The sequence below is a fragment of the Myodes glareolus genome, chromosome 2 (assembly GCF_982192425.1).
Source record: "Myodes glareolus chromosome 2, mMyoGla1.1, whole genome shotgun sequence".
Lineage (NCBI taxonomy): Eukaryota > Metazoa > Chordata > Mammalia > Rodentia > Cricetidae > Myodes > Myodes glareolus.
The window spans coordinates 64,432,948-64,456,693 of NC_142027.1; the positions used below are offsets into that span (position 1 = coordinate 64,432,948).

The window sequence follows — 23,746 nt, forward strand, 5'->3', positions numbered from 1 at the left end:
AGTGAGTACTTTTGTTGGTGACAGAGTTCAAAATAGCAATTTTAGAGAATGAAATGCTGCCAGCAATATATAAATGTAATGAAACTCAAGGTAAGTAATAAGATAGAACATATCTACATTTAATGCTCCATTTGCACAATTGAGCATGTTAGGTTTTTGTGGTGTTTTGGTTTCTGGTTTTTTCACTCCATGGCTCTAGCAGGTCTTACTTTAGACTTTCTTTGTAATTACCTCTTAAGACAATCCATGTCATCGCAAGTAAATCCAGTGGAATGTGCTTCTATTTATCAATCAACAACTCTGACAGTGATCAAAGCATTACGACCTGAGCTGAACATGGTGGCTCACATCTGTAATCCCAGCACTTGGGAGGCTGAGGCAGGAGGACTGTCCTGAGTTCAAAGCCCACCTGGGATACATAGTGAGTTTCTGGACAGCCTGAGTTACAGTAGGAGATCTTATCTCAAAGCTAAAACAAAAGAAGGTTAGGCAAGGGGCAGAGACCTGTAATCTCAGCACTCAGGAGCCAGAGGCTGAATATGATCAAAATACATAACTATATGCATGTATGAAAATCTCAAAGAATAAACAAAAATATTTATGTCCCCAATCACAAGAAGTGAATGATCTAACACTGAACCTGAATGGCTTTCTTTTTCCTCTCTCAGGCTGTTACTCCACAAATATGAGTACACTCATGACCAGAAGCAACTGTTAGGAGGGCTGATGCTTTTGTTTTGAGAGAGGGTCTTATGCAGACCAGGTTGGTCTCCAATTTACTCTGTAACTGAGGGTAGTCTTCAGAGACTACCTGATCCTCCTGTCTCCGTCTCCCATGTGCTGGGATTACACCTGGCTTTGGGGGATCAGGGTTCACTAGTTTTCTCTTTTCTGCTTCTGTTCCATCTCTTCTCTCTGCAGAGATCTTTGTCGACTTATCCTTCATCCCTTAGTCAGAAGGACACTCACTTGAATTTAAGAAACTCTTTTTTCCTCTTTTAATTTTACTTATTTATGTTGATATAGTCACAGTACATAGCCCTGGCTGGCCTGGAACTCGCACAGATACACCTCAAAGGTGCTGGGCTGAAAGTTGTATGCCATGATGCCTAGCAAGAGCTTTGACCTTGATATGCAATTACTCACCTAACAAGCCCCGAAGACTTTTCCTCTTTTTTCTTGCCACTTCTTCCTGAACTTCACACAGCATGCCTTCAATTTGTATGACGGCTTCAATTAGGTCAGCCTGGGCACCCCTAATCTTCAGAATTGCCTTTTGTGGACTGACAGTCTCTGAGATGGAGACACCTGAGGTTGTCTGGAGCTGAGACAATCTGTCATGCTCTTTTTTCCCAAGGTAGAGAATGTGGTTGTTCTCAATGATGTGGCAGTCCTTGGAAGTCAGCAACCTTTCAATCCATTCTTTGGCCTCATACATTTCTTCCACTTTTACACCCACCAGACTGATGGCAGGGGATCCAGCTTCAAGTCCATGTCTCTGCTCCCCTCTGATCTGCTGCGGGACTGAAACGACTATCAAAAACATTTATAGAAGGCTGGTGGGTTTTTAAATAGTACAGAACATCACAGCCACTGTTGGCCCCGAGGCTGTCACCACCACTGTCACCAACAGCAGCTAAGACCTATCTGTAAAAGCTATAAAGGAAGTCTACATGAACAGCTCATGGCTGGTCTCTTATAAACACACCAGCTAGCTAAGAAGATAACGGATTTATTGTATCCAGCCTGTGCTGTGTGTGATTTGTCAATTCATAAGTAAGTTTACCTATTCTCACCTGCCGAGTGGCATATCCTTAGCCTCTTGCTCCTACCAGACTTAAAATCAAACACCTAAAGCTACAGAATTCGAGAAATAAAATGTATTTTTTAAAAACAAAAACTGTCCAGACAGTGGTGGCGCACACCTTTAATCCCAGCACTCAGGAGGCAGGGGCAGTCAAATCTCCAAGTTTGAGGTCAGCATGGTCTACAAAGTGAATTCTAGGACATCCAGAGTCACACAGAGAAACTTGACCTTGAGGAAAAAAAAGAAGGAAAAACTGAGGTTGAAACTGGTAATCTGTACTTGTAATCGCCACACTTGAGAGGTGGAGCCAAGAGGGTCATGAATACATGAAGGTTTTGAGGTCAACCTGGGCAATGTGAGAGCCTGTCTCAAAAATAAAATAGATGGTGGCTCTGGGAAGAGTTAGGGAGAGGATTAGGGCAAATGTACTGTATGTAATTCTCAAAGAACTAATTATTATCTTAACTTTTAAAAAAGGTAGCAAGGGGCTGGAGAGTGGCTCAGCCGTTAAAAGCACTGGTTGCTCTTCCAGAGGACCCAGGTTCAAGTCTCAGCACCCTCACGACAGCTCACAAGTTACTGCCTGTAACTCTGGTTCCCTCACACAGACACACATGCAGGCAAAACACCGATGCACATTAAAAAAAAAATAGCAAACCAGTAGCCAGTTAGGCAAAATATTTCACAGGAAAGCAAGCATGGCTTATTCCAATGTGAAAAGATGCTTATCCTGACTGCAATTAGAGAAATGCACCATCACCCACAAGTTGGGCAAGAATTTGTCAGTTTAACAATATCAAGTGAGAAATCTATAGAGCAACTAGAACTCCTAAATATCTATGACATAAAATTTGGACAAGCATTCTTATGTAAGTTAAAACCAAAAACTTACAAAGCCCACATTCTGTTTTTTTTTTTTTTTTTTAAGAGCTGAGAAAGAGAAGAAAGACAGAACATTTCTTCAGGTGTTCAGACTTGGTAGCAAGCACCTTTCCCACCAAGCCATCTTATATGTTCACATTGGAACTAACTGCCCAATGGAAACAACCTGATGCCCTTCAATAATGGAATATTACTGTGTTGATGAAAAGAATTTACCTTTACCTGACTGAGTCACAGAAACATATTCTAAGGGGAGACAAAGCAATTTGAGAACTACTCTCAAATTGTTAGACATTGTTCTAAGAGCTTTAAATATATTATTTTATTTAAGCCACACAACCCTATGAGACAGGAACTATTTAGTTCATCGTACAAATGAAGTCACTTAAGATTCCCAGAGTCGTTGAGTAACTTGTGCATGGTTGTAGGATTAGTTAATCATGTCGACCAAGCTAGTAGGTGGGTGCATCTGACCCGAAAGTTACACAACTTTCCAGTAGTGATCCTCAAACAACAGAGTAGGGGCTGGAAAGATGGCTCAGTGGTGAAGAGGATCCAAGTTCAATTCCCACCACCCACATCAGGCAGCTCACAACCACCTCTAACTCTAGCTCCAGAGAGATCTCTGGCCTCTGAAGGCAAAGGAGCTGAGTTGAAATAAGGGCCAATGTTTAAGACAACAGAAGTGAAAAGGGAATTTTAATTGGAGTACACTTTTTGCTGTTTTAAATACTTATTTGGGAATTTACATTAGTTTCTGGAAAGACATACAAACCATACATAGTGGTACTTTCTTGAGCCATCATTATTAGGAGAGAAGAATTACTTCAGACAACTAAATTTAGTGATTTAGTTCAAATCACTAAAGGCAACTTTTCTAAGAACTAAAATGCATTCAATTAATTACTTATTATATAAATATTCCTAATGAAAGTGTGCTTCTCTTTATCCCTGGCTAGTTTAATCTTTCCTTGATAATCGAAGACAATCCGTATCAAACATTGTGAATGGCAATTATTTTCCTGTGGTTTCTAATTTCTTTACAGATATTTTCAAGAACTACTGACTTAATCACAATCCTTGTCTCTGCACTTCAGTTTGATGACATATAGAACTTTTTCATCTCCTTTTTGCATCAGCGTTACCTAGAACTCCATTCCTTTCTTGTTCCTTTATATTCCATGTGGATTCCCAAAATGTATTTGTTGGCTCCTACTGGTTTTATTTATCTCAAGTGCTGCCCTCTCCCTCCACTGCTGGCCGATGGCAATCTTCCCATCCCAAGCTCACCTTAAAATCATTCTTGTCCATGCAGCCATTCTTGTTCACTCCCAGCCTGAAGGAATTGTTCCCTCTTCTACTCTACCTGAGGAGTCTGATCATGTGCCCCTTTTTATTTGTCTTCTGGAACTGGTTTAATGATTTGTAATTTTAATTTACAAAACACTTTTTGATAGTTGGAAATTATCAAACTATTATCTATTTAAATTACAGTTCATGATTGCTCTCTCTTTCTCTCTGTGTGTGTGCTTACATGTCACATGTACTATGGTACACATTTGGAGGTCAAAGGGCAATTTGTGAGAGAGTCAGTTTTCACCTTCTTCCATGTGGGTTCCGGACTTGAACTCTGGCCAACAGGCTTGGCAGCAGGTGCTCTCACCTGATTACACATCTCACTGGTTCATAGTCACCTATCGTGATCATCCTCACTTTACAGACAAATCTATACAGGTTCCTAAGACTCCCAAGACTCATGACAGAGCTACCCTTCTGCAGCACAACAGAGCCATTAAACATTCCACCCCAGTCCACTCACATTCCAGTGAAGGAGTGGAAGTCTGAGACAAAACTAATCCCACGAGCATATACCATTCAAGATTGGTTTAATCCATCAATCCCAGGAATCCAAAACCTAGCTCAGTGGTGAAATCAACTAGTCAGTTCTTAAAGAGATCTGCTTGGCCCTAGACCAGAATTACTGAATCAGAATCTATAATCAGAATATATGGGCAGGCACCCCACCTTTCTTTCATGTAGTGCAGGATGGCCTCAAACTTGCTATCGAATGAGAATGACCTGAACTCCCAATTCTCCTGCCCCCACCCTGGTACCATAATGCTTGTAGGACTCTTAATTTCTCACTCACCACTGCTACTGCTGAGACTCAGCGCACTGGACCTCTTCGTCATTTCAGCACAAAAAGCCTAAAATGAGCAGAGTAAAGAGGTCATAACAGGGAGGACAGCGTTCCAATAAAAATCTCTACCTGCACACACCACAGCACTCTCACACAGTCCTTAGGCCACAAGCAGGCTTTAGACAGTCCAAGAGAACAACATGAGCACTACGAGCTACTACAACAGCGGTTCTCAACCTGTGGAGATATCAGATATCTACATTATGAGTCACAACAGTAGCAAAACTACAGTTACGAAGTAACAAAGAAATAACTTAAATATTAAAGGTCACAGCATCATTATATTAGAAGATCTGAGAAATGAATATGGGAAAAATGAAAAGAAAACCAAAACCTGGTATAATTTAGGCAAAACATAAGCATTCATCCATTCAACAGGTATTAATATAGGTACTGAAATAAAGCTCAAATGAAAATATAGATCATTTCTAAATGTTATGAGCAAACCAAACTGTTTTATATGAGTTAATTATTGTGAAGTACTTAGAATTGGATCTGACTCATAATATAAATAAATATATGTTAGATATGGTAATTGCTACAAGATAGTCTACAGAAAAAATTACCTTATCCAATACCTTTCTTCTTCAAAGTTGATACAGTAGGAGATAATTACTTTATTGAAAAATGATAATATTGATGAGATAAAGACTAGAAGACTAAATTTTTGCTTTATCTGTACTTCAAAAATGAAGTGTGTGTGTATGTGTTTAGGTAGGTTCTCACTGTGTCATTATGTAGCCCTGGATGGCTTGAAACTCTTAATTTAGACCACACTGGCCTTGAACTCAGAGATCCTCTTTTTTTTTTTTTTTTTTTTTTTTTGAGGGGTTGGTGGAGACAGGGCTTCTCTGTGTAGCCATGGTTGTCCTGGAAAAACTCCCTCTGTGTTGGGAGCTGTGAACCCCCCAGATCCTGAATTTCTGATAAACTACTTGTAATGTTTGCAGCTCTGATCATGAGACTCTCAAGAGTTCCTGATGGCAGGGGAGTGGTTTCTGGTGGGTTTGGCTGGGGCATGGCTATCAGGCAAAGCTTTAACTGAAATGTGATGAAAAACTGAGAGGTGGAGCCAAAGGGTAAGGTATGGCAGAGTTCTTCCAGCTCTGCTCACTAGTGATGAAAGAAGTGGGAAGTGATGAGTGCTGTGAATATGTTTTACTGCCATTGGTTAATAAAGAAGCTGCTTTCAGCCCGTGATTTAACAGAATATAGCTAGACTGAAAGAAATAGAGAATAGGCGGAGTTAGTGGGACACCATGTATCCTCCAGAGACAGATGTTGGAACCTTGCCGATAGGCCACAACCACCTGGTGATACACAGATTAATAAAAATGGGTTAAGGTGTAAGAGCTAGTTAGAAAGAAGCTTAAGCCATTGGCCAAGCAGTGTTGTAATTAATATAGTTTCTGAGTGATTATTTCAGGTCTATGCCGCCAGAAACGATCGAACAGCCTCCATCAACAAATTGGCATGCCAACATGTGTCAGCTAAATCCACTTAAAACTTGTGAGAGTTTGGGAAGGAATTCTAGACCAAAAAACAAAAACCAGAGTACGCAGCTTCTTGCTCAGTTTGCTGACTCACCATGGCTCCTTTTAAGACAGGTCTTCCTGACTCAGCTTTGGCAAGAAAGGCTGCATGCTGCTTCTTTAAAAACAGTGGCTTCCTGGTTTGCCACAAACGACTCTGACTCTTTCAGAAGGTCTGACTACAGAGCATTTAAATGGGGCTTGTGAGCAGCATGTTACAAACTGCTTAATGGCGTGAATAGACCCACTGTATATCTGAAATTGGAGCAGTGCGCATGGCTCTCAGAGGCAGTGAACATGCCTCTGCCATGTTGGACTGGGTGGCAGATAACAAGCAAGCAGAGCTGAGGAGTTGGTCCTAGCCACACTCACTTAGCAATTAAAAAAAAGGACTCCTGGTTAGAAAATAATTAAAGATGCACATGCAATAAAGACAAATGGGTCACAGTGTTGGATAAATGTATGTAGGCTTGAGAAAGAGAGAGGAAAGAGTATAGACGGTTATAAAAAAGTAAGGTGTTTAAGAGACAGCAAAAGTAACATTAAAGAGTACAGACTCATGGATTAAAGGAGTAAAGATAATAAGATATATATTAAACTTGTAGAAAAAGTAATAAAGTTATAAAAATAAGCCACGGAAAGATGGGATATACACAGAGAGTCGGATTATGTATATTACTGTGTTTTCTTTGGATTTTTTGACTGAATGAGCTACGTACAGAGAGATATATCATTGTACGGACTGCTAAGCTAAACCAACATATATATTTTAAAGGTATCTTCATTTCAAAATTTGGGTCTAAAGATGTGTAGGCTTGGAAAAGAGGTTCTGCTTCTTTTTCCACAGAAGAATAGAACCTGTGGATGCCTTCCAGACTAATGTGGTTTGATGGAACAAGACCCCCCCCCCCCCCGAAAGGCCACTGTGAACACCCCCAAAAAATTACTTTGTTCAAACAAAAAGCAGGAAACAGTTTAGAGAGAACTACACACAAATTTATAAATATTGTTTATAAAGGTTTATTTACATTTAAAGGGGGATATGCTATAGAGATGGATACTTTGCACTGGTATAAATCTTGGTCTATTGATACAAATTTTAGGTCAATTTTGTTATATGTATATTTCTGCTCTTGATTTAGGTATTGTGTTTGTGCAGCTCATTTAAAAATGTAATGTATAATTAAGAAATACAGGTTAATAGGTAGTCACCTATAATAATCAAGCTTGTAGTCATATTAGTTAGGTTTTCTAGATATATGGAGATATATTTCAATTATACAAATAATCTTCAAACCTTTCAAAGACATGGAATATGGCATTTAAAATGTTTTAAGAAGTTAGGACTTCTTATGACAATGAAACACGTCTGCTCCTGGCAGCAACAATCTACTTCAAGAGGAAGATGGGTATCGAAGAGGCTCCTCATGGAGCTTGTTAGCCATCTGGGCAAAAATCTGCTCTTGCCTGAATTGTTTGAATGGACTTGCAGCACCCATAGAAAAATGACTGCTGAAGTTGCTTAAAGAAGGTAAGACAGTCCTTCGGGGTTCCTGCTTCATGAAAGAGTCTGCCAGACATTCTGCAGGACACAGAAGAAAGTGACTGACAAACTCACAATATAGGTGTAACTGTCTTTGAAATTTCCTGCTTCATGAAAAGCCTGCTGGATACTATGGGCCAGTGGGCTGAAGATGGATGCCTGCAATGTTACAGAAGAACTTTGGGTAGCTGTCCAAGCAGCGAGATGTCTCTGTCAATTCTAGAATTTTGCAAGTTGCTTACAATGTACTTCCTGTTTAGTTAGGTAATATTATATCCTTCTGGAGTCTTTGATGGAGTTGAAGAATAGATAGTTATAGTTTTCCATAGTTATGATAAAAGATAAAGTAGATGTAAATATTTTAACTGTAATTATTGCTTGATACCTGTTTTGTTATATGCAATTTTACTATGTTAATGTTAAAACCTTCCTTTTTATTTAGACAGAAAAGGGGAGGTGATGTGGGAGGTGATGTATGCTATGAATATATTTTACTGCCATTGATTAATAAAAAAGCTGTTTTCAGCCAATGGCTTAACAGAATATAGCCAGGCTGAAATATATATATATATATATATATATATATATATATATATATATATATAGAGAGAGAGAGAGAGAGAGAGAGAGAGAGAAGGAAAAGTTAGTGGGATGCTGTGTAGCGGCTGCCAGAGATAGATGCTGCCAGAGATAGATGCTGGAACCTTGCCCGTAGGCCATGACCTTGTAATGATGCACAGATTAATAGAAATGGGTTAATTTAAGATGTAAAAGCTAGCTAGAAAGCTTAAGCTATTGACTAAAGCAGTGTTGTTATTAATATAGTTTCTGGGTGATTATTTTGGGTCTAGGTGGGTGGGAACAATTGAGCAACCTCCGTCAACAGATGAACACCTGATCTGAGATGTGGAGCCAAAGGGCAAGGTGTGGCAGTATCCTTCCAGTTCTGTCCACTAGTGATGAACACCTCACCTGAGAGGTACCAACAATGTGTTTTGGAGAGCTGTTTCTTACTCTGAGACAAAATGCCTGGCTTAGGTTAATACACAAGAAATATTTGCTAAATAACCATCCATTGCCTTGTATAGATACTCAGCTCTATCTAGGACAAAAACCATCAAGAAATACCATGAAGAACTGGGTGGTGGTGGCACATGCCTTTAATCTCAGCACTCAGTAGGCAGAGGCAGGCAGATCTCTGTGAGTTCGAGGCCAACCAACAACAAGAGCTTGTTTCAGGACAGCTAAAGCTGTAACACAGAAAAACCCTGTCTCAAAAAACCAAAAATGGGGGAAAGAAATACCCCAAAGAAGGAGGAGGAAGGGAGGGAGACAGGGAAGAAAGAATCATCCCATACCAAAAATAGGTTGCTTACCTTTAAGGAACAGAGGGAATAAATGCAACAGGAAAAAGAGAAAAGCAAAGTGTGAGCATGGCTTTGATTGGGGTGACCTTTGCTCAGGGTGACATTTGATCAAGGGTGAGTAATTTGCAGAAATTAAACTTTACTGAGTTAGAATCCCACTACATGTGGGATCCTAACCTAGCCTCTTAAATTAGAGATATTAATTAGACATTGGTGATGACTGAATGACCTGTAAGACATTTCCAAGACTCTAACTCACCATGTATGTCTTCTTATCTTCTGGAAATATCACAATCCTTATAGTCAGTGATTTCTTTGTGTGCTCTTTAGTAAATGCTAAAATTTCATCTAACATTATCCTCGCTGCTGAACTGCTCTCCATACCAATCCCTCCTGTCCCGAGGGCAGGAAAAGAAATGGAATTTATAGATAGTTGAAGGCATTTTTTCAGACAACTCTTCATTGCATCTTTCAATATCTGTAAGATAAATACAAGTTCAAGATCAACCTTTGAGTCTAAAATAAGAAACTGCGGCAACTAAACGCTACCTAGTGCATCTGAGCACTGTACTCTCTCCCAGTTATATAGCCTTGATTGTCCTCCCCCAGGGAGCCAAGCATCCGTGTGCCACTCACCAGCCACTCCAGAATCAACAGAGTCCCTGGCAGTTTAAGGAAGGAGGTGGAGACTAAATGAGGCAAAGAGTGTTTCTTCAACATGCTTAAGTCTACTGTGTGCCTTCTCCTGGAGAAGTGCCAATAGTCTGGCAGATTTAAACTTCCATCAACTTTTCTTTCTCCTTTTTTTAAGGACAAAGTCTCACTAAGGTGTCCTGGCTAGCCTGAAACTCATTATGTAGAGTATGTAGCTTCAAACTCACAGAGGTCCATCTGCCTCTGCCTTTCAAGTGTTGGGATTAAAAAAAAAAAGGGAGTGGACCACAATGTTGACTAACCCTCTATCAACTTTTCAATATTACATTGAATTACTACATACAGACAGGAAGGTTTTCTGTGGAAGAACCTTGAGAACCTTGGAAATATGAAGCTTAGAGAATGATTGGAGGGCCAATCTAGGATTAGAGAACTCTCTACAAAGAACAAGACATAGTACAGAATACACACACACACACACACACACACACCCTGCAAACTCACACGCACATACACACACACTCGCATGCTAGGTGTGATAGCTTATAATGCTAGCACTCAGGAGGTAGATACAGGAGGATTCCCATGAGTTGTAGAATAGCTTGGACTACATACTTCTAGGCTAGCCTGGGCTAGACAGTGAAACTTTATCTCAAAAATAAAAACAACAGCCAGTGTGGTGGTGGTGGTACACATCTTTAATTCCAACTCTCAGGAGGCAGAGGCAGGTAGATGTCTATGAGTTCAACTATGTAAAGATAGACAAAATCTCAAAAAAATAATAATAACCAAAAGGCACATGGGATTAAGCATCTCTACATCTGAATGGCCTCCCTCTGTTCTCTAATTTTTGTGTTTTGGGGGAGGAGTTGGCTAAGAGTCAATATCCACTATAGGCACAGTCAGAAGAGACCAGGTAATAGATTAGACTGGAATGGTGTGAATCCAACTCCTGCTGGAAATTAACCTGTGAAAGGAAATATGGAGAGGCTGAATCCCATCTCACCATGGAAAGACAGAGCAGGTCATCGTGTATTGTGGAGCAAACTGGTGCACAGACAGATGGGTTCTGATGTTTCAGTGCCCACGTGCAGTATGTACACTTAGACATGTCAAGTCAAACTTAAGAGAACTTGGGGAAACCATACTTGCTCAGCCTTTCAGTCAGGCATAGGTGTGTTTTCTTAGAGGGATATATCATCTGATAATAACTTACAAACATAATGAAACAATGGAAACTTAACAAACCACCTAGACTCTGCAATTATACAAACATAAACAGATTTTGAACTTACCTGGTGTTTGTTATCGTGTTGCCATACCACATGGAACACATACTGACACGACAGTTTAAGTCCTTCTGTGACCAGTACCGTCGGGTAATCTGAAGACTGTTTAGCCTTGTCAAGTTCCCGCTGCATTTCAGGTCCTGCTTTCTTAAGAATTGACTGTGACACATGTCCATTTTTAAGATCATACTTGAATACAGAATTGACAATTACCTCTGTCTGAAAAGGGTAGAAAACACAGGAGTTATCGTTAAATCCCTCCTTCTTAAATGACTAATTTGTACTTCCCAAGAAGTTTTGAAAATTACTTTTTGGATATCCCAAATTCACAAAAATTGATTTCACAATAGACTGACATTTCCAGAGAGTTTGTTTCTTTTCTACGAAGCCGTTTGTCCTGTACATATAAGGATGATATTGTCATTGCGGTCACCTTTGCTGAATTATACTTTTTTATTTCAAGTTTCTGACCATTCCCTTGGGCTTCTTTTGTTTTAAAGACTTTATTTTTAATCTGGAGAATTGTCTCAGTGGTTAAGAGTACTTGTGGCTCTTGCAGAGGACCTGGGTTCAACTCCCAGCTAGCACAAGGCAGCTCACAACTGTCAATAACTCCACTCTTAGGGGATTCAAAGCCGCTTCTCACCTCCGAAGTCACCAAGCATGTATTTGTGCCAAACACACAGGCAAAACACATACACCCATAAAATATTAAATAAAAAAAAAGATTTTATTTTCAGTTGTGTGCATATGTCTGCGTGGGTTTGTACGCATGAGTGTAGTACCTGAAAAACCCCAAGCAGGATGTCAGATTTCCTGGAGCTGGAGTTACAGATCTGTGACTGCCAGTTTTGAGTGGTGGGGACAGAACCAGGTCTTCTACTAGAACAGTCATCCTTTTAACAGCTGAGCCTTCTCCCAATCTCCTATGTTGCCTGATTTCTTCTTTTGTTTTTGGGACAGAGTCTCACCATGCAACCCTGGCTGACCTGTAACTCACTGTGTAGACCCAGACTGACCTCAAGTTCACAACAATCCATTTGTCTCTACTTCTTCATTCTGAGTTTAAAGGCTTGCACCACCACACCTTGTTTGGTTTTTGAAAGTGTTTCCTGCAGCCTGACTGACCTGAGACTTCCAACACAGCTAAAGGTGACCTTAAATTCCTGGATCCTCACCGCCGGGTGATGGTGCACACTTTTAATCCCAGCACTCGGAAGGCAGAGGCAGGCCTCTGTGAGGTCAAGGCTAGCCCTGGTCTACAGGGTGAGTTTTAGGACAGACTCCAAAACTAAACAGAGAAACCCTGTCTCGAAAAACCAAAATTCCCAATCTTCTTGCCTCTATCTCCCCAGTGTTGGGGTTACAGATTTATGGATCCTAGGGGGTGAATGAAGGCTCCAGGCTGCTAGGTAAGTACTCTATCAACTGAACTACATCCTCCAGTCCTCTTGTCTTTTTACCTGAATGCCTGCTTGCTTTTTGTTTTGTTTTTTGTTGTTATTGGTTTTTTGAGTTTGGGTTTTTTTTTCTTTAGACTTGGCCTCACTGTGCATTCCAAATTAATTTTGAACCATCTCTTCAGTGCTAAAATTACCAGCATACACAGACTATCATGCCCAGTTGTGTTGTTTTCCCCAGTACTAAGGATTGAACCCAATGAACCTTGAACATGCTAGGTAACAACTCGACCACCAAGCCAAATCCCTAGTCCACAATGATTTTTGAGAAAAACCCTTATATGTTTCATTCTCTGCCTTACCTCCATCACTTCCTGCTATCTCTGTGCAGGCTGTTTTGGAACAAAGAATAAAGTTTCTTAGGAAACTCGTGTCTTTATGTTCTCATGCACAAGGTTAAAGAAAGTAAACAAGACCAAAAGGTCTTTAGTGAAAGGTACCTTTCTTTCTTCATGGATATAAAATCATCCACCTAATGATGGCAACCACTTTAATCAATCAATCTACAGCAGCAGTTCTCAACCTGTGGTTCTGGACCCCTTAGGGGGCCTTGAATGACCCTTTCATGGGTTACCTAAGACCACTGGAAAACATAGATATTTATATTACAATTCATAACAGTAGCAGATTACAGTTACAAAATAGAAACAAAAATAATTTTTAGGGTTACCACTCCATGATATACTATATTAAAGGGTGGCAGCGTTAGGAAGGCTGAGAGCCACTGCTCTACAGAAACAGACTATGCATAGACACCAGTTATATTTCATAACTCTGGAGCAGTGCTAGAGGTGGTTGTGTTCTTGCTGCTTCAGTGCCCAAATTCTAATTACCCCAATGTCTTTGGTTCCATCAAAGGAAACTTATGTACTTATATGGGTGTTATTTGTTTTGAGACAGGGTGTCACTGAGTAGTCTTGGCTGGCATGCAACTTGATTTGCAGACCAGGCTGGCCTCATATTTGGATCAAGTCTGCCTCTGTCTCTTGGGTGTTGGGATTCCAGGCATGTGACAAAGTACTCAGTTTATCAGGGACATTAAATGTTTTACCATGAAAGAGCAATCTGATGGTGACAATCTGATTGGGGGCACTGGCACCCTTGAGAAAGTGTAAGGTTCTTAATGCTGCTGACAACAAATGCATACAATAAAATTTGTTAAAAGGATATTACTCAATAATGCTTCTACTTTGGTTTTAAACTGCTACACTAATGACTCCTCGGGTATTTCATTTCATAGTCTCCTCCATTGCACGCTGATTGACTGGTAGGTAATAAGTGCTATTCTCACTAATAATTGGTCAATTATAATTTGACTGTGACCAGAGGACACATCGCTGATCCAATAATAATAATAAAGATATGATTTTAAACTTTACTGAGTCTATCCAAACTCTGCATCTCCTGTCTGTGTATTCCTGTCTCTCTGACCATCACCCAAGCTTTCCTGAAAGCCTTCCCTCTGCCAGTTCACATCCACTACAACCTGAGGTCAGCTTCTGTTTTTTCCCAGTTCGGTGATCCAATCCAGGCTGAACAAGCATTCTTCCACAGAGCACCCAGCCTGTGGCTGCTTTTAGAGGGGTGTCAGTTAGGATTTCATCCTCTACTTTGCTTTTTGCTACCTCTGTGTATATATTGCTCTAAGCACAATTAACATCCTTTTTTTTCCCATAAATTCAAAGGACTCCGTTTTTATTAAAGTTTATTTAATTTTATTTTATGGACCTTGGTATGAGGGTTTCAGATCCCCTGAAACTGGAGTTACAGACAGTTGTGAGTCACCATGTGGTTGCTGGGAATTGAACATGAGTCCTCTAGAAGAGCAGCCAGTGTTCTTAATCACTGAGCCATCTCTCCAGCCCCCTCCTTTCTTTTCATTTGTTTGTTTTTGTTTTTTCCCCAGATTTCTGAAGCGAGGTCTCATGTAGCGAAAGCTGGCTTCTTCCAACTCAAGGAGCTGAGGACAAACTTGAGTTCCTGATCAATGAACTTCTACCTCCCAATTACTGTGATTACAAGGGTAAGCCACCATGCCTGTCCATATTCCTAAGTACTACTTTTATTTACTATTATTGATAGATTGCTTCAGAAATGTTGAGTGGTTAGTTTTCCTGATGAAATATTTGCAAATAAAGGATTTTTTAAAAGATTAAAAATAGAACTGCAGGAATGACTCAGTAAAGTTCTTGCAGGAACCTCTGTAAAAAAAAAAACAAAAACAAAAAACCCAGGTGTGATAACAAGCACTCATAGTCCCAGCAAGCCAGAGAAGTCCAAGGCAAGAAGTTCCCTGGGGCTAGCTGGCCAGTAAGCACAGTCTACCTGGCAAGTTCCAGACAGATGAGAAACTTTGCCTCAAAAAAAGAAGGGTAGACAATACTTTAGGAAGACAATCAAGGCTGATTTCTGGCCTTTACACACCTGTGCATGGGTGTGCAACTCCACCCACAAGCACACACAGACACACATAAACCTACACCTATCCCCCCCCCACACACACACTAAATTCATTCATTCTAGTGCTCAGCTGGGGCGTAGTAGCTTTTAATTCCATTACTCGGGAGGTGGAGGCAGGAGGAGCTCAAGACCTGCTTGATCTAGAGTGAGTTCCAGGACAGCCAAGGTTCTATAGAAAAATAAAATAAAATAAAAATTTAGTGGTTGAGGCTGAGGCAAGAGGACTGAGTCCTTGGTGACATGGCAAAAAACTTTCTTGTTTCAAAAACAACAAACACATGAAGGAGCTCAAGTTTTTTGGGATCAAAGAGGATTCCAACTCCTTATGATTCCTAAGACTCATAGCCTAATTTTAATTTCCATATTAACCATGTGCCACACAGTATTGTAAGTGTTTCTTGGATGCTGATTCCAGCTTTCAGATGTCAAGTGCTACTGTAATGTGTTTTACAGAAGAAGGACTGAAGACTGGGAGAAAGTATTTGAGTTAGGAACTAATAAAGGTGGTCTCCAATCCAGATGGCCTAACCCCAACATCCACATTCTTAACCCCAAAAAGATACATTCTATGGTCTTCCACTTTAAATATCTTAATAATTAACAATTAATTTGGGGCTGGAGAGATGGCTCAGTAGTTAATAACACTGACTGCTCTTCCAGAGGTCCTAAGTTCAATTCCCAACAACCACACGGTAGCTGGCTCACTACCATCTATGATGGGATCTAGTATGTAGGCATACATGAGACAGAGTACTCATACATTAAAAATAAATCATTCATTCATTCATTCATTCATTCCAGGATTCCACTCTGTCAGTGCCAGAGAATAAAAACAAAGATACACACCTTTAATCCCAGCACTCAGGAGGCAGAGGCAGGTGGATCTCTGTGAGTTTGAGGTCAACCTGGTTTACAGGACAGCTAGGAAAACAAAGAACAGCAACAACAGAAAACAAACAAACAAACAAACAAACAAAAAAACAAAATCAAAGACTTACTGTTTGCAGTTCAATGAAGTCTTGGACAATCTGGAGAGTCAGGCCCTGGCCAACTTGAAGTGTCACATTGGAAGAAGGGGTAGTTCCTGGACTCATCCCAAGGCTCAGCTCATCCTTCCCCAGGATGTATTCTGCTGCATCTTTAAAGGAAGCAACAGTGCGGTCCTCGTTGCTCACCAGATGAATCTCTTTCAAACCACGGATCAGCTGCTTCTTTTGGAGATATAACTGGATAGTTTCTAAAATTGTATGTGTGCACAAGCCCAGAGGAAACTGGAAAATTCCAGAGCTCAGGGCTGGAATTGCTACTGTCTTAATGTGTATGTTTTCTATGCAGACATAGTCTAGAATGCTTTTAATGGCAAGTCTCAGCAACCCAACAGCTGTCGTCTTGTCGTTCCATGTCCACCGAGGTCCGACAGCATGGATAATCCAATGGCAAGGAAGCCTTCCTGCTTTTGTGACAGCTATTTGACCAGTTGGAATTTTACCATGGGTGGCAACGTAGTGTCTGCTCTCTTCTTGGATTTCCAAACCACCAGCTCTCACCAGGCTTCCGGCCAGGCCACCTCCATGTGAAAGCTCTTCATTGGCTGCATTCACCACAGCATCAACAACGTGTCTGGTGAGGTCATCCTTCCAGACAGATAGTTCTATCTCAGGGGTCAGCCTCCTTCTGAAGACCTGCTGAGCAGGAGTGCTGTTTCCTGCTGGAACTGGGCAGCTCAGGGTAGAGCTACACCCAAACTTATTCTGGAGGACGTCACATAGCTGACTCTCATTGCTTTTTAAAATTTCAAAGACGTTGTGTTTAACAGGAATTAGACATCTATTGAAAGAATCATTGGCTGGAAAAGGAAAAGAGACAAAACAAGAAACTCTACTAAAGGGCTGAGCAGATCACATAACTCTAGATCTAGTTTAGAGTGGTCATTATGGGAGCTATGGATCCTGCTCCCATAAGTCACAGCTCAAAGCTGTACCAAGGGAAGATGGACAACACAGGATAGCCAATGGGTTGAAGGCTGACAACCTCAGCCTCATGGCACGTACTCCAGTCCTCACAGTCAAAATCAGCACAGAGTTACAATCAGGTAACCAAAAAAAAATATTTTCTATGCTGTGCATGCCTTTCCTTAAACCCAGCACTGGGGAGGTAGAGGCAGGCAGGATCTCTGTGAGTTCCAGGCCTACATAGTAACATATGTAGTCAGAACTACATAGTAACTACATATGTAGTCAGAACTACATAGTAACTACATATGTAGTCAGAACTACATAGTAAGATCCCGTCTTTAAAAATAAGTATCACTTACTGCATATTTCACACTATGAAATATAAGATGATGTTCACTTCCTCCTTGACTTGTGGAAAATCTAGTTATCTCAAAATCTGTCGCTGTTAGCCACTAAAGTTTACTTCATCACTAGCCACAGTTCTCAAGACAGCCCCCTGATCACCAAAGGCCGAGCAAAACCACTTATGCCTGTGGGGCACCTCTAACAACACACCTCAGGCTGCCAGAGACTTCAATTTGGTGGTGGTGGTGGGGTTATCATTACAATTTTATTGTTGGTGGTGATAATACAAGACTTTGCTCTGTAGTCCTTGAATTATAATCCTCCTGCCTTTGCCTCCCAAACCTTGGGATTACCACCACACCCACCTTGCACAGATTTTCATACAACCTGGTGGATTTCTCTTTTTCTTTCATATAAACCTTTTATACTCCTCACTCCATCTCAGAATCCAGTTTCTGGATAACCCAACCCGTGGAGTGATTATAATACATATGTTTTTCTGAAAATCCCTCTTGCCTTCAGAAACTGAACTTTTGTCAGACCTTGCAAACAAGTTAATAATATACCTAGAAATCACTTAAAATTATGTACTCAATCTGTTTCTCTACTGCATATCCAGCCTTCTAATCCCGCTTTAAGAAAACAGTGTAGGGCTGGAGAGATGGCTCAGATGTTAAGAGTGCTGGCTGCTCTTCCAGAGGTCAAGTTCAATTCCCAGCAACCACATGGCGGCTCACAACCATCTACGATAAGATCTGGTGCCCTCTTCTGGTAGGTATACATGCTGGCAGAATATACTATACATACTGTATATATGGCATGTAGACATACATGCGGGCAAAATACTGTATGCATAATAAATAAATCTTAAAAAAACAATGCAACCAACTAACCTTACTATGCAATAGTATACATACTTATGTAACCCTTTTTATAACCTAAACTAAATGTATAGCTTTAATCTTAAACTATAATTCTTCTATGTCCTTGACTCAGAATAATGTGTGTGTGGTGGTAATCATTTGCTGAAAGCAGTCAATAGGTTGAAGGTAACCTTAAGCAAAATAACTCATAACTACTGGAAGCAACGCATGGATATAGGTTGAGAACATCTGTTAGAGAACATCTGTTTGTGGGTCAGCTGGGGTCAGTAAGGTAACTTCTTCTCTTCTAAAACTCTTTTAAAAAATTCTTAATTCCTTTACCATACTGTGTGTTTTGTGCTGTCAAATAAGTTAGGGACAGACCACAAGGACAGACAGACACAGATACACACAAGAGACAGACTACAGACCACAAACTACAGAAAGATGAACATGAGGAGAAGTAGAGATTTCAGTTCTGGGCTGGCCCTTGTTCTAAACTATCCCAAGAGGAACTATCTGAGAAAGGAAGATGAATGTCAGTGAAACTGGGGATCATTTCAGAGACATCAAAATGCAAGAAAACATGTATCCTAAAACAGATTAAATGTAATAATTTACTCTGTTTCTAGTCTGAGCCACCAAGAAAGACTTCTGGTGACCTCTCTATCTGGAAGAAGCCGTAGCTAAGCAGCTGGTCTCAACTGGCCGGAGCACTAATGGGAAACCTCTGATGGGTCACCCCTAGAATTAGGCTCTTTCAGCTCTTGATAACCCTTCCTGCCCATTTTGGCTGTCGAGCTATGGTCAGAAGCATCTCACAGGATCGAGAGTAGTGATATGGACCTTTGATCTTAGCATTCAGATTCTAAGGCAGGCAGATCTGAGTTCTGGCCAGCCAAATCTACAAAGTGAGACCATCTCAAACAAATGAATAGAGAAAAGAGTATCATATCTGCCAACAAGGGAAAAGGACGGTGGGGACCCAAAGAGAACACGTCTTCAGCTGTCCCAGTGCCTCTGAAGCAGTTTTCCTTCTGAAGGAGGAGCTGGCATCTTCAGGGCCTGCAGTCACACACCTGAGCCCCTGAGGGGGAGACAGTCTCCTTCCGGGTGCCCTCTTCTGCACTGAGGGAAGAGCTGAGCAAAGCCTTTCTTAAATAAGAGTGAGAGTGAGGCGATCGTACCTGGTCTTTCGGTGTAAGCTGCTGCTCCAGTACCCTGTGAAAAACATGAAAACGGCTCCTTTAAAAGCTCGAAGCTGCAAAAGTGGAGATAATGGACAGTACATGCATTCTAGGAAGAGGAAGCGCAGCTCAGAGCACGGGTTTTGGGTTGGGGAAGGAAATGTCTTGGTTGTTGTTTGTGTAGATTCATTATTTGGTTTGTTGATTTTTGTAGTGTTCTTTTTAGCCTGTGTGCCTGAAACACTGAAAATACTAAACGCTGCAAGTGCAGATCCTATGTCCCTTAGAGATCAATTCACTTTTTGCTCGTTGTCACAGGCTGTACCTGGGCTGGCCTTGAACTCCCAGCAGTCGTCCTCTTACCACAGCCTCCTGAACACTCAGGTTATAGGTGTGTGCTACCAGGCTCAGCCAATGCGCTTCTAATTCAGAGTAAGATAAAAGCTGGAGGCTACCGTCTGAGAAGGCACAGAGGCCTCAACTAAAATGAGCCAGAGCTCTCAGAGTCCAGCTTCCAAAGTCTTGTGGGATTTCCCCAGCCAGAACAGAAAACACAGGACGTGAACTTCACCAGCTGCACCTCCTCACATCTGTAAGGACCCACTTTGTTCACCTCTTTCATGACACAAACATTAAATGGGAATTTTCTGATCTGCTCGACAAGGTGCCTTTCTCTGTTCCTATTTTCATTCCTTGAGCGCTCCTTACCTATCCTAAAAGACAACTGCTGAGTGACTGAGGAAAATCCACACGTCATGGAGGTGACCCAGGCTGGATCTCTTGCAGCACAGTCTGGCCTTGAAGTTGCTACTACTACCAGGCCCAATTGAACCCAGGGCCATATGCACGGTAGACAAGCCCTTCATCATCTGTGATACATTCCTAGTCTAGGAGATGACATTTTTTTTTTTAAAAAAAAGATCATCCATCCCCAAGTTGATTCTGCTAATTAGATAAGTATTTTATGTATTATTCTTTTTTATGTTTTGAATTTTGAGACAGAGTTTTACTCCATAGCTCAGACTGGCTTCGAACACATGGTGATTCTTCTGCCTCAGCTTCCTGACTACAGGTGTGTGCCATGGTATTTAAATATATTAACATACTCTTGATTTTCCATTTCTTTCACAGTACTACGGGAAAAACAGAAAAAAATCAATATAATTGTATATGCATGGGTGTTTTGCCCAAATGTGTATCTGTGCATCATATGTATACCATGGAGGCCAAAAGAGGGCATTGGATCCCCTGGAGCTAGAGTTACAGACAATGAGGCACCATGTGGGTGTTGGGAATTGAACCTGGGTCCTCTGGAAGAGCAGCCAGTGCTCTTAACCACTGAGCCATCTCTCCAGCCCCCAAAGAAAACTCTGTGAGTTTGTGTATACCGCATGTGTGTAGGAGCCAACAAAGACTAGAAGAGGGCATAAGACCCCAAGAACTATAGTTACAGGCAACACCATGAGTCACTGTGTGGGTGCTAGGAACCAAACCTAGGTCATCTATGTGAGCAGTATACAGTCTTAACCACTGAGCCATCTTAACCACAGTGCCTGGAAGAAACTTCCGTTGAACTAGTAAAACCATGAGGATGCGAGCTATAACTGAAGACCCCAGATTTCTTACTGTTGGGAGAAGAACTCTTCAATGTAATGACTGAACTTCAAGACAAAAAGGTATTTATGTTTTTACCATGTGAAAGTCCATGCTTTGGGTCTCACGTGGGTCTTTAGCTATTTATACCAGTTCGTGTTTCCAGGCGTAGTCTGCTGATCCTGGAGAGGGTGGTCTATTTCTGGGGTCAAATAGAAAGCATACAGTTAGGACCGACCAAAAAGTGAGGGAATTTGGGTTTTTGTTCTTGTTTTGAAATAGGGACTCATCATGTTACTTTGGCTACTCTGGAACTTGCTAAGTAGATGAGGCTGGCTTACAAATCAAATATTTACAAGCTTTTGCCTCCCGAGTACTGGAATTAAAGGCTTTTTAAAACTGAGAGGCTCTTGTAAGAATAGACCTCCAGGCATGCTGTAATCCCAGCACTGGAGGCAGAGGGAGGCGGATCTCTGTGAGTTCAAGGCCAGCCTGGTCTACAAAGTGAGTTCCAGGACAGCCAGAGCTGTTACAAAGAAACCCTGGCACAAAACAAACATAGGTGAATGGGTGTGGTGGCGCACACCTTTAATCCCAGCCCTGGGGGGGCAGAGACATCTGAATTTCTTGAGTTCAAGGCAAGCTTGGTCTAAAGAGTTCTAGGCCAGCCAAGCCTATACAGGGAAACCCTGTCTTGGAAAAAAAAAGTGAAAAGGGGTGTGGAGGAAAAGAAAAGAACATACCATAGGAGACCTGAAAATAATTTTTGGTCTTCAAATTGATGATGAGGACTGGCATGCAATTTTGCTACTGTTACTGTCTACCTTCTGTTGAATTCTGATCTTAGTCCTAAGAGAAGTCAGGATTGTGGGTGGGAGGAAGCTGTCATGGATTGACTAGGAAAAGCTTTATGGAAATGAGATAGGAGCCAGGCCTTGAAGGTATTGGTGTCTTTAGAAAGAGGTAACAAAGTGGTGAGACTGAAAAAGTCTCCAAACAGCAGTCTTTGAGCAGTGAGCAGTGGGGCTCCCCACAGAGTGTTTGGGGACTAAGAAAACTGCTTGAACCTGCAGGGGACATGTTCTACTGAACCTGTGATACAGCTGTGACCTAAGGGTATCTATATCAAAGTCGGAAACTCTGGAGAAAATCATATTTTCATGATTTAGCCTAGTAGGTAAAAACTAAAGATTATGAACAAACTCATGATTAAAACTTACAATAAAGTGGTCTAAAACTGTTACCATCGTTAAGTCTCTGGAGTGATTTTTAGTGTCTTTGCAATAGAAAAACTACATCAGAGCGCAGTTGGGAAAAAAATAACGAAACAGCGCAGTTGATCTTGAGTGAGCTGGATACTAACCAACTGCGGGGACAAGGTCCGCCTCGCCTCCAGAGGGCAGTGTTGTTTTCACAGAAGACAGACTTCTAAGGTTCCTGGGAGCAGCTACAGGGCATCTGTTTAGTGCAGCGCATTTGTCTGTCCTGAGGCAAACAGGCAAAGAAGCAAAAGCCTCCTTTTTCCTTGTCCTTTTATATAGATTGCTACCAGGAGGTGTGGTCCAGATTTAGGGTGTGTCTGTCACCTGAAATGATACAATTAAGAAAATCACTCACAGCCAGACGTGTTGCACAGACTTGGGGAGGTGGGGCACAGGCAGATGGATCTCTGAGTTCGCGGCCAGCCTGGTTCACAGTAAAGCCAGTTCCAGGACAGCTAGGGCTGTTACACTGAGAGACCTTATCTCGAAAAACAAAAAGGAAAGAAAGGAAGGAAGGAAGAAAACTCACAAGCTCTACCCAGCTAGCTTGGGTTTTAGCTGATTCCAGATGTAGTCAAATTGACAAGATGAGCCATCCCCTTGTAACAAGTTAAACCATCACGATTAACAGTTAACACATATTCTCCACGGCATTTCTGCTGACACTGTAGATCTAAAAGAACCTTCTTCATTCACTCCGTGATCCAACTCATCTGTTCCCAGGCTTGAGACTAAGCCCTCAGGGACTTCAGAGTACAGCTCTCCCAGTCTGGGGTACTCTCCTCCCCTCCCCCACCTCACTTTAAGATTCGGCTTGAAACCAACTCTTGGAGGCCTTGGCTTTTGCTTTGTTAACAGGTACCAACTCTTGTGGTCAGGTGCCTCTCCACCTCACTCTCTGGGGATTCTGGACAGCAAGCAGATCTGTGCTGCTTGCTTATTTTAGGACCCAGAGCAAAAAATTCCTAAGTACCCATCTAACAGGTCACCAACCAGGTAAACGCCCTCAATTTCTATGAAAACTAATAACTATAAATTTAATTCAGAATCGCATCTCAGGAAATATTAATCCAAACAATATAGTTTCAAAGAGCACAAACATGAAAAAAAACTTTTTATCCTTCTACTCTGCTGCACCCTCCCTTAGGAGGTCTGGTCCTGGGATCCCGGTTCCTGCCACTCTTCCGATCTTGGAAAGGAAGAAGACGACCTGGGACCCTGGAGAAATTACTTCCCCCAAGAGCCCACCGCCCGAAGTACAAACTACTTACCGGAGCGACGGCCCTAGGAGACCGCAGGGAAAGAAAGGAGGTGGCTCTGAGGGGAACAGGGAGGGACCTCCTGGGA

The 23,746-nt window shown here is 41.4% G+C and overlaps 2 protein-coding genes across 3 annotated transcripts in view; one reads left to right on the forward strand and one right to left on the reverse strand.

The window, feature by feature from the left end:
* The window catches only part of Parp9 (poly(ADP-ribose) polymerase family member 9), a 30,931-nt gene extending 7,978 nt beyond the window's left edge, over positions 1–22,953 (reverse strand). The window contains exons 1-9 of one of the 2 annotated variants that reach the window (XM_048454173.3): positions 22,929–22,953; positions 22,501–22,723; positions 21,237–21,339; positions 19,437–19,578; positions 16,193–17,040; positions 11,281–11,493; positions 9,591–9,809; positions 4,839–4,896; positions 1,147–1,533 (exon numbers count right to left, since the gene is read on the reverse strand). In XM_048454173.3, the coding sequence (XP_048310130.3) occupies positions 1,147–1,533; positions 4,839–4,896; positions 9,591–9,809; positions 11,281–11,493; positions 16,193–17,040; positions 19,437–19,578; positions 21,237–21,251 (1,882 nt within the window). In that variant the 5' untranslated portion in view covers positions 21,252–21,339; positions 22,501–22,723; positions 22,929–22,953. Of the gene's footprint in view, positions 1–1,146; positions 1,534–4,838; positions 4,897–9,590; positions 9,810–11,280; positions 11,494–16,192; positions 17,041–19,436; positions 19,579–21,236; positions 21,340–22,500; positions 22,724–22,928 lie in introns of those variants that run through there. The other variant, XM_048454175.3, reaches the window with a different exon arrangement.
* The window catches only part of LOC146895640 (uncharacterized), a 39,148-nt gene extending 15,466 nt beyond the window's left edge, over positions 1–23,682 (forward strand). Inside the window, exons 3-5 of the mRNA XM_087897819.1 lie at positions 14,641–14,757; positions 21,095–21,220; positions 23,547–23,682. The gene's annotated coding sequence lies outside the window, so the exon portion shown is untranslated. The remainder of the gene's footprint in view (positions 1–14,640; positions 14,758–21,094; positions 21,221–23,546) is intronic.
* Positions 23,683–23,746: the final 64 nt, after the last annotated feature.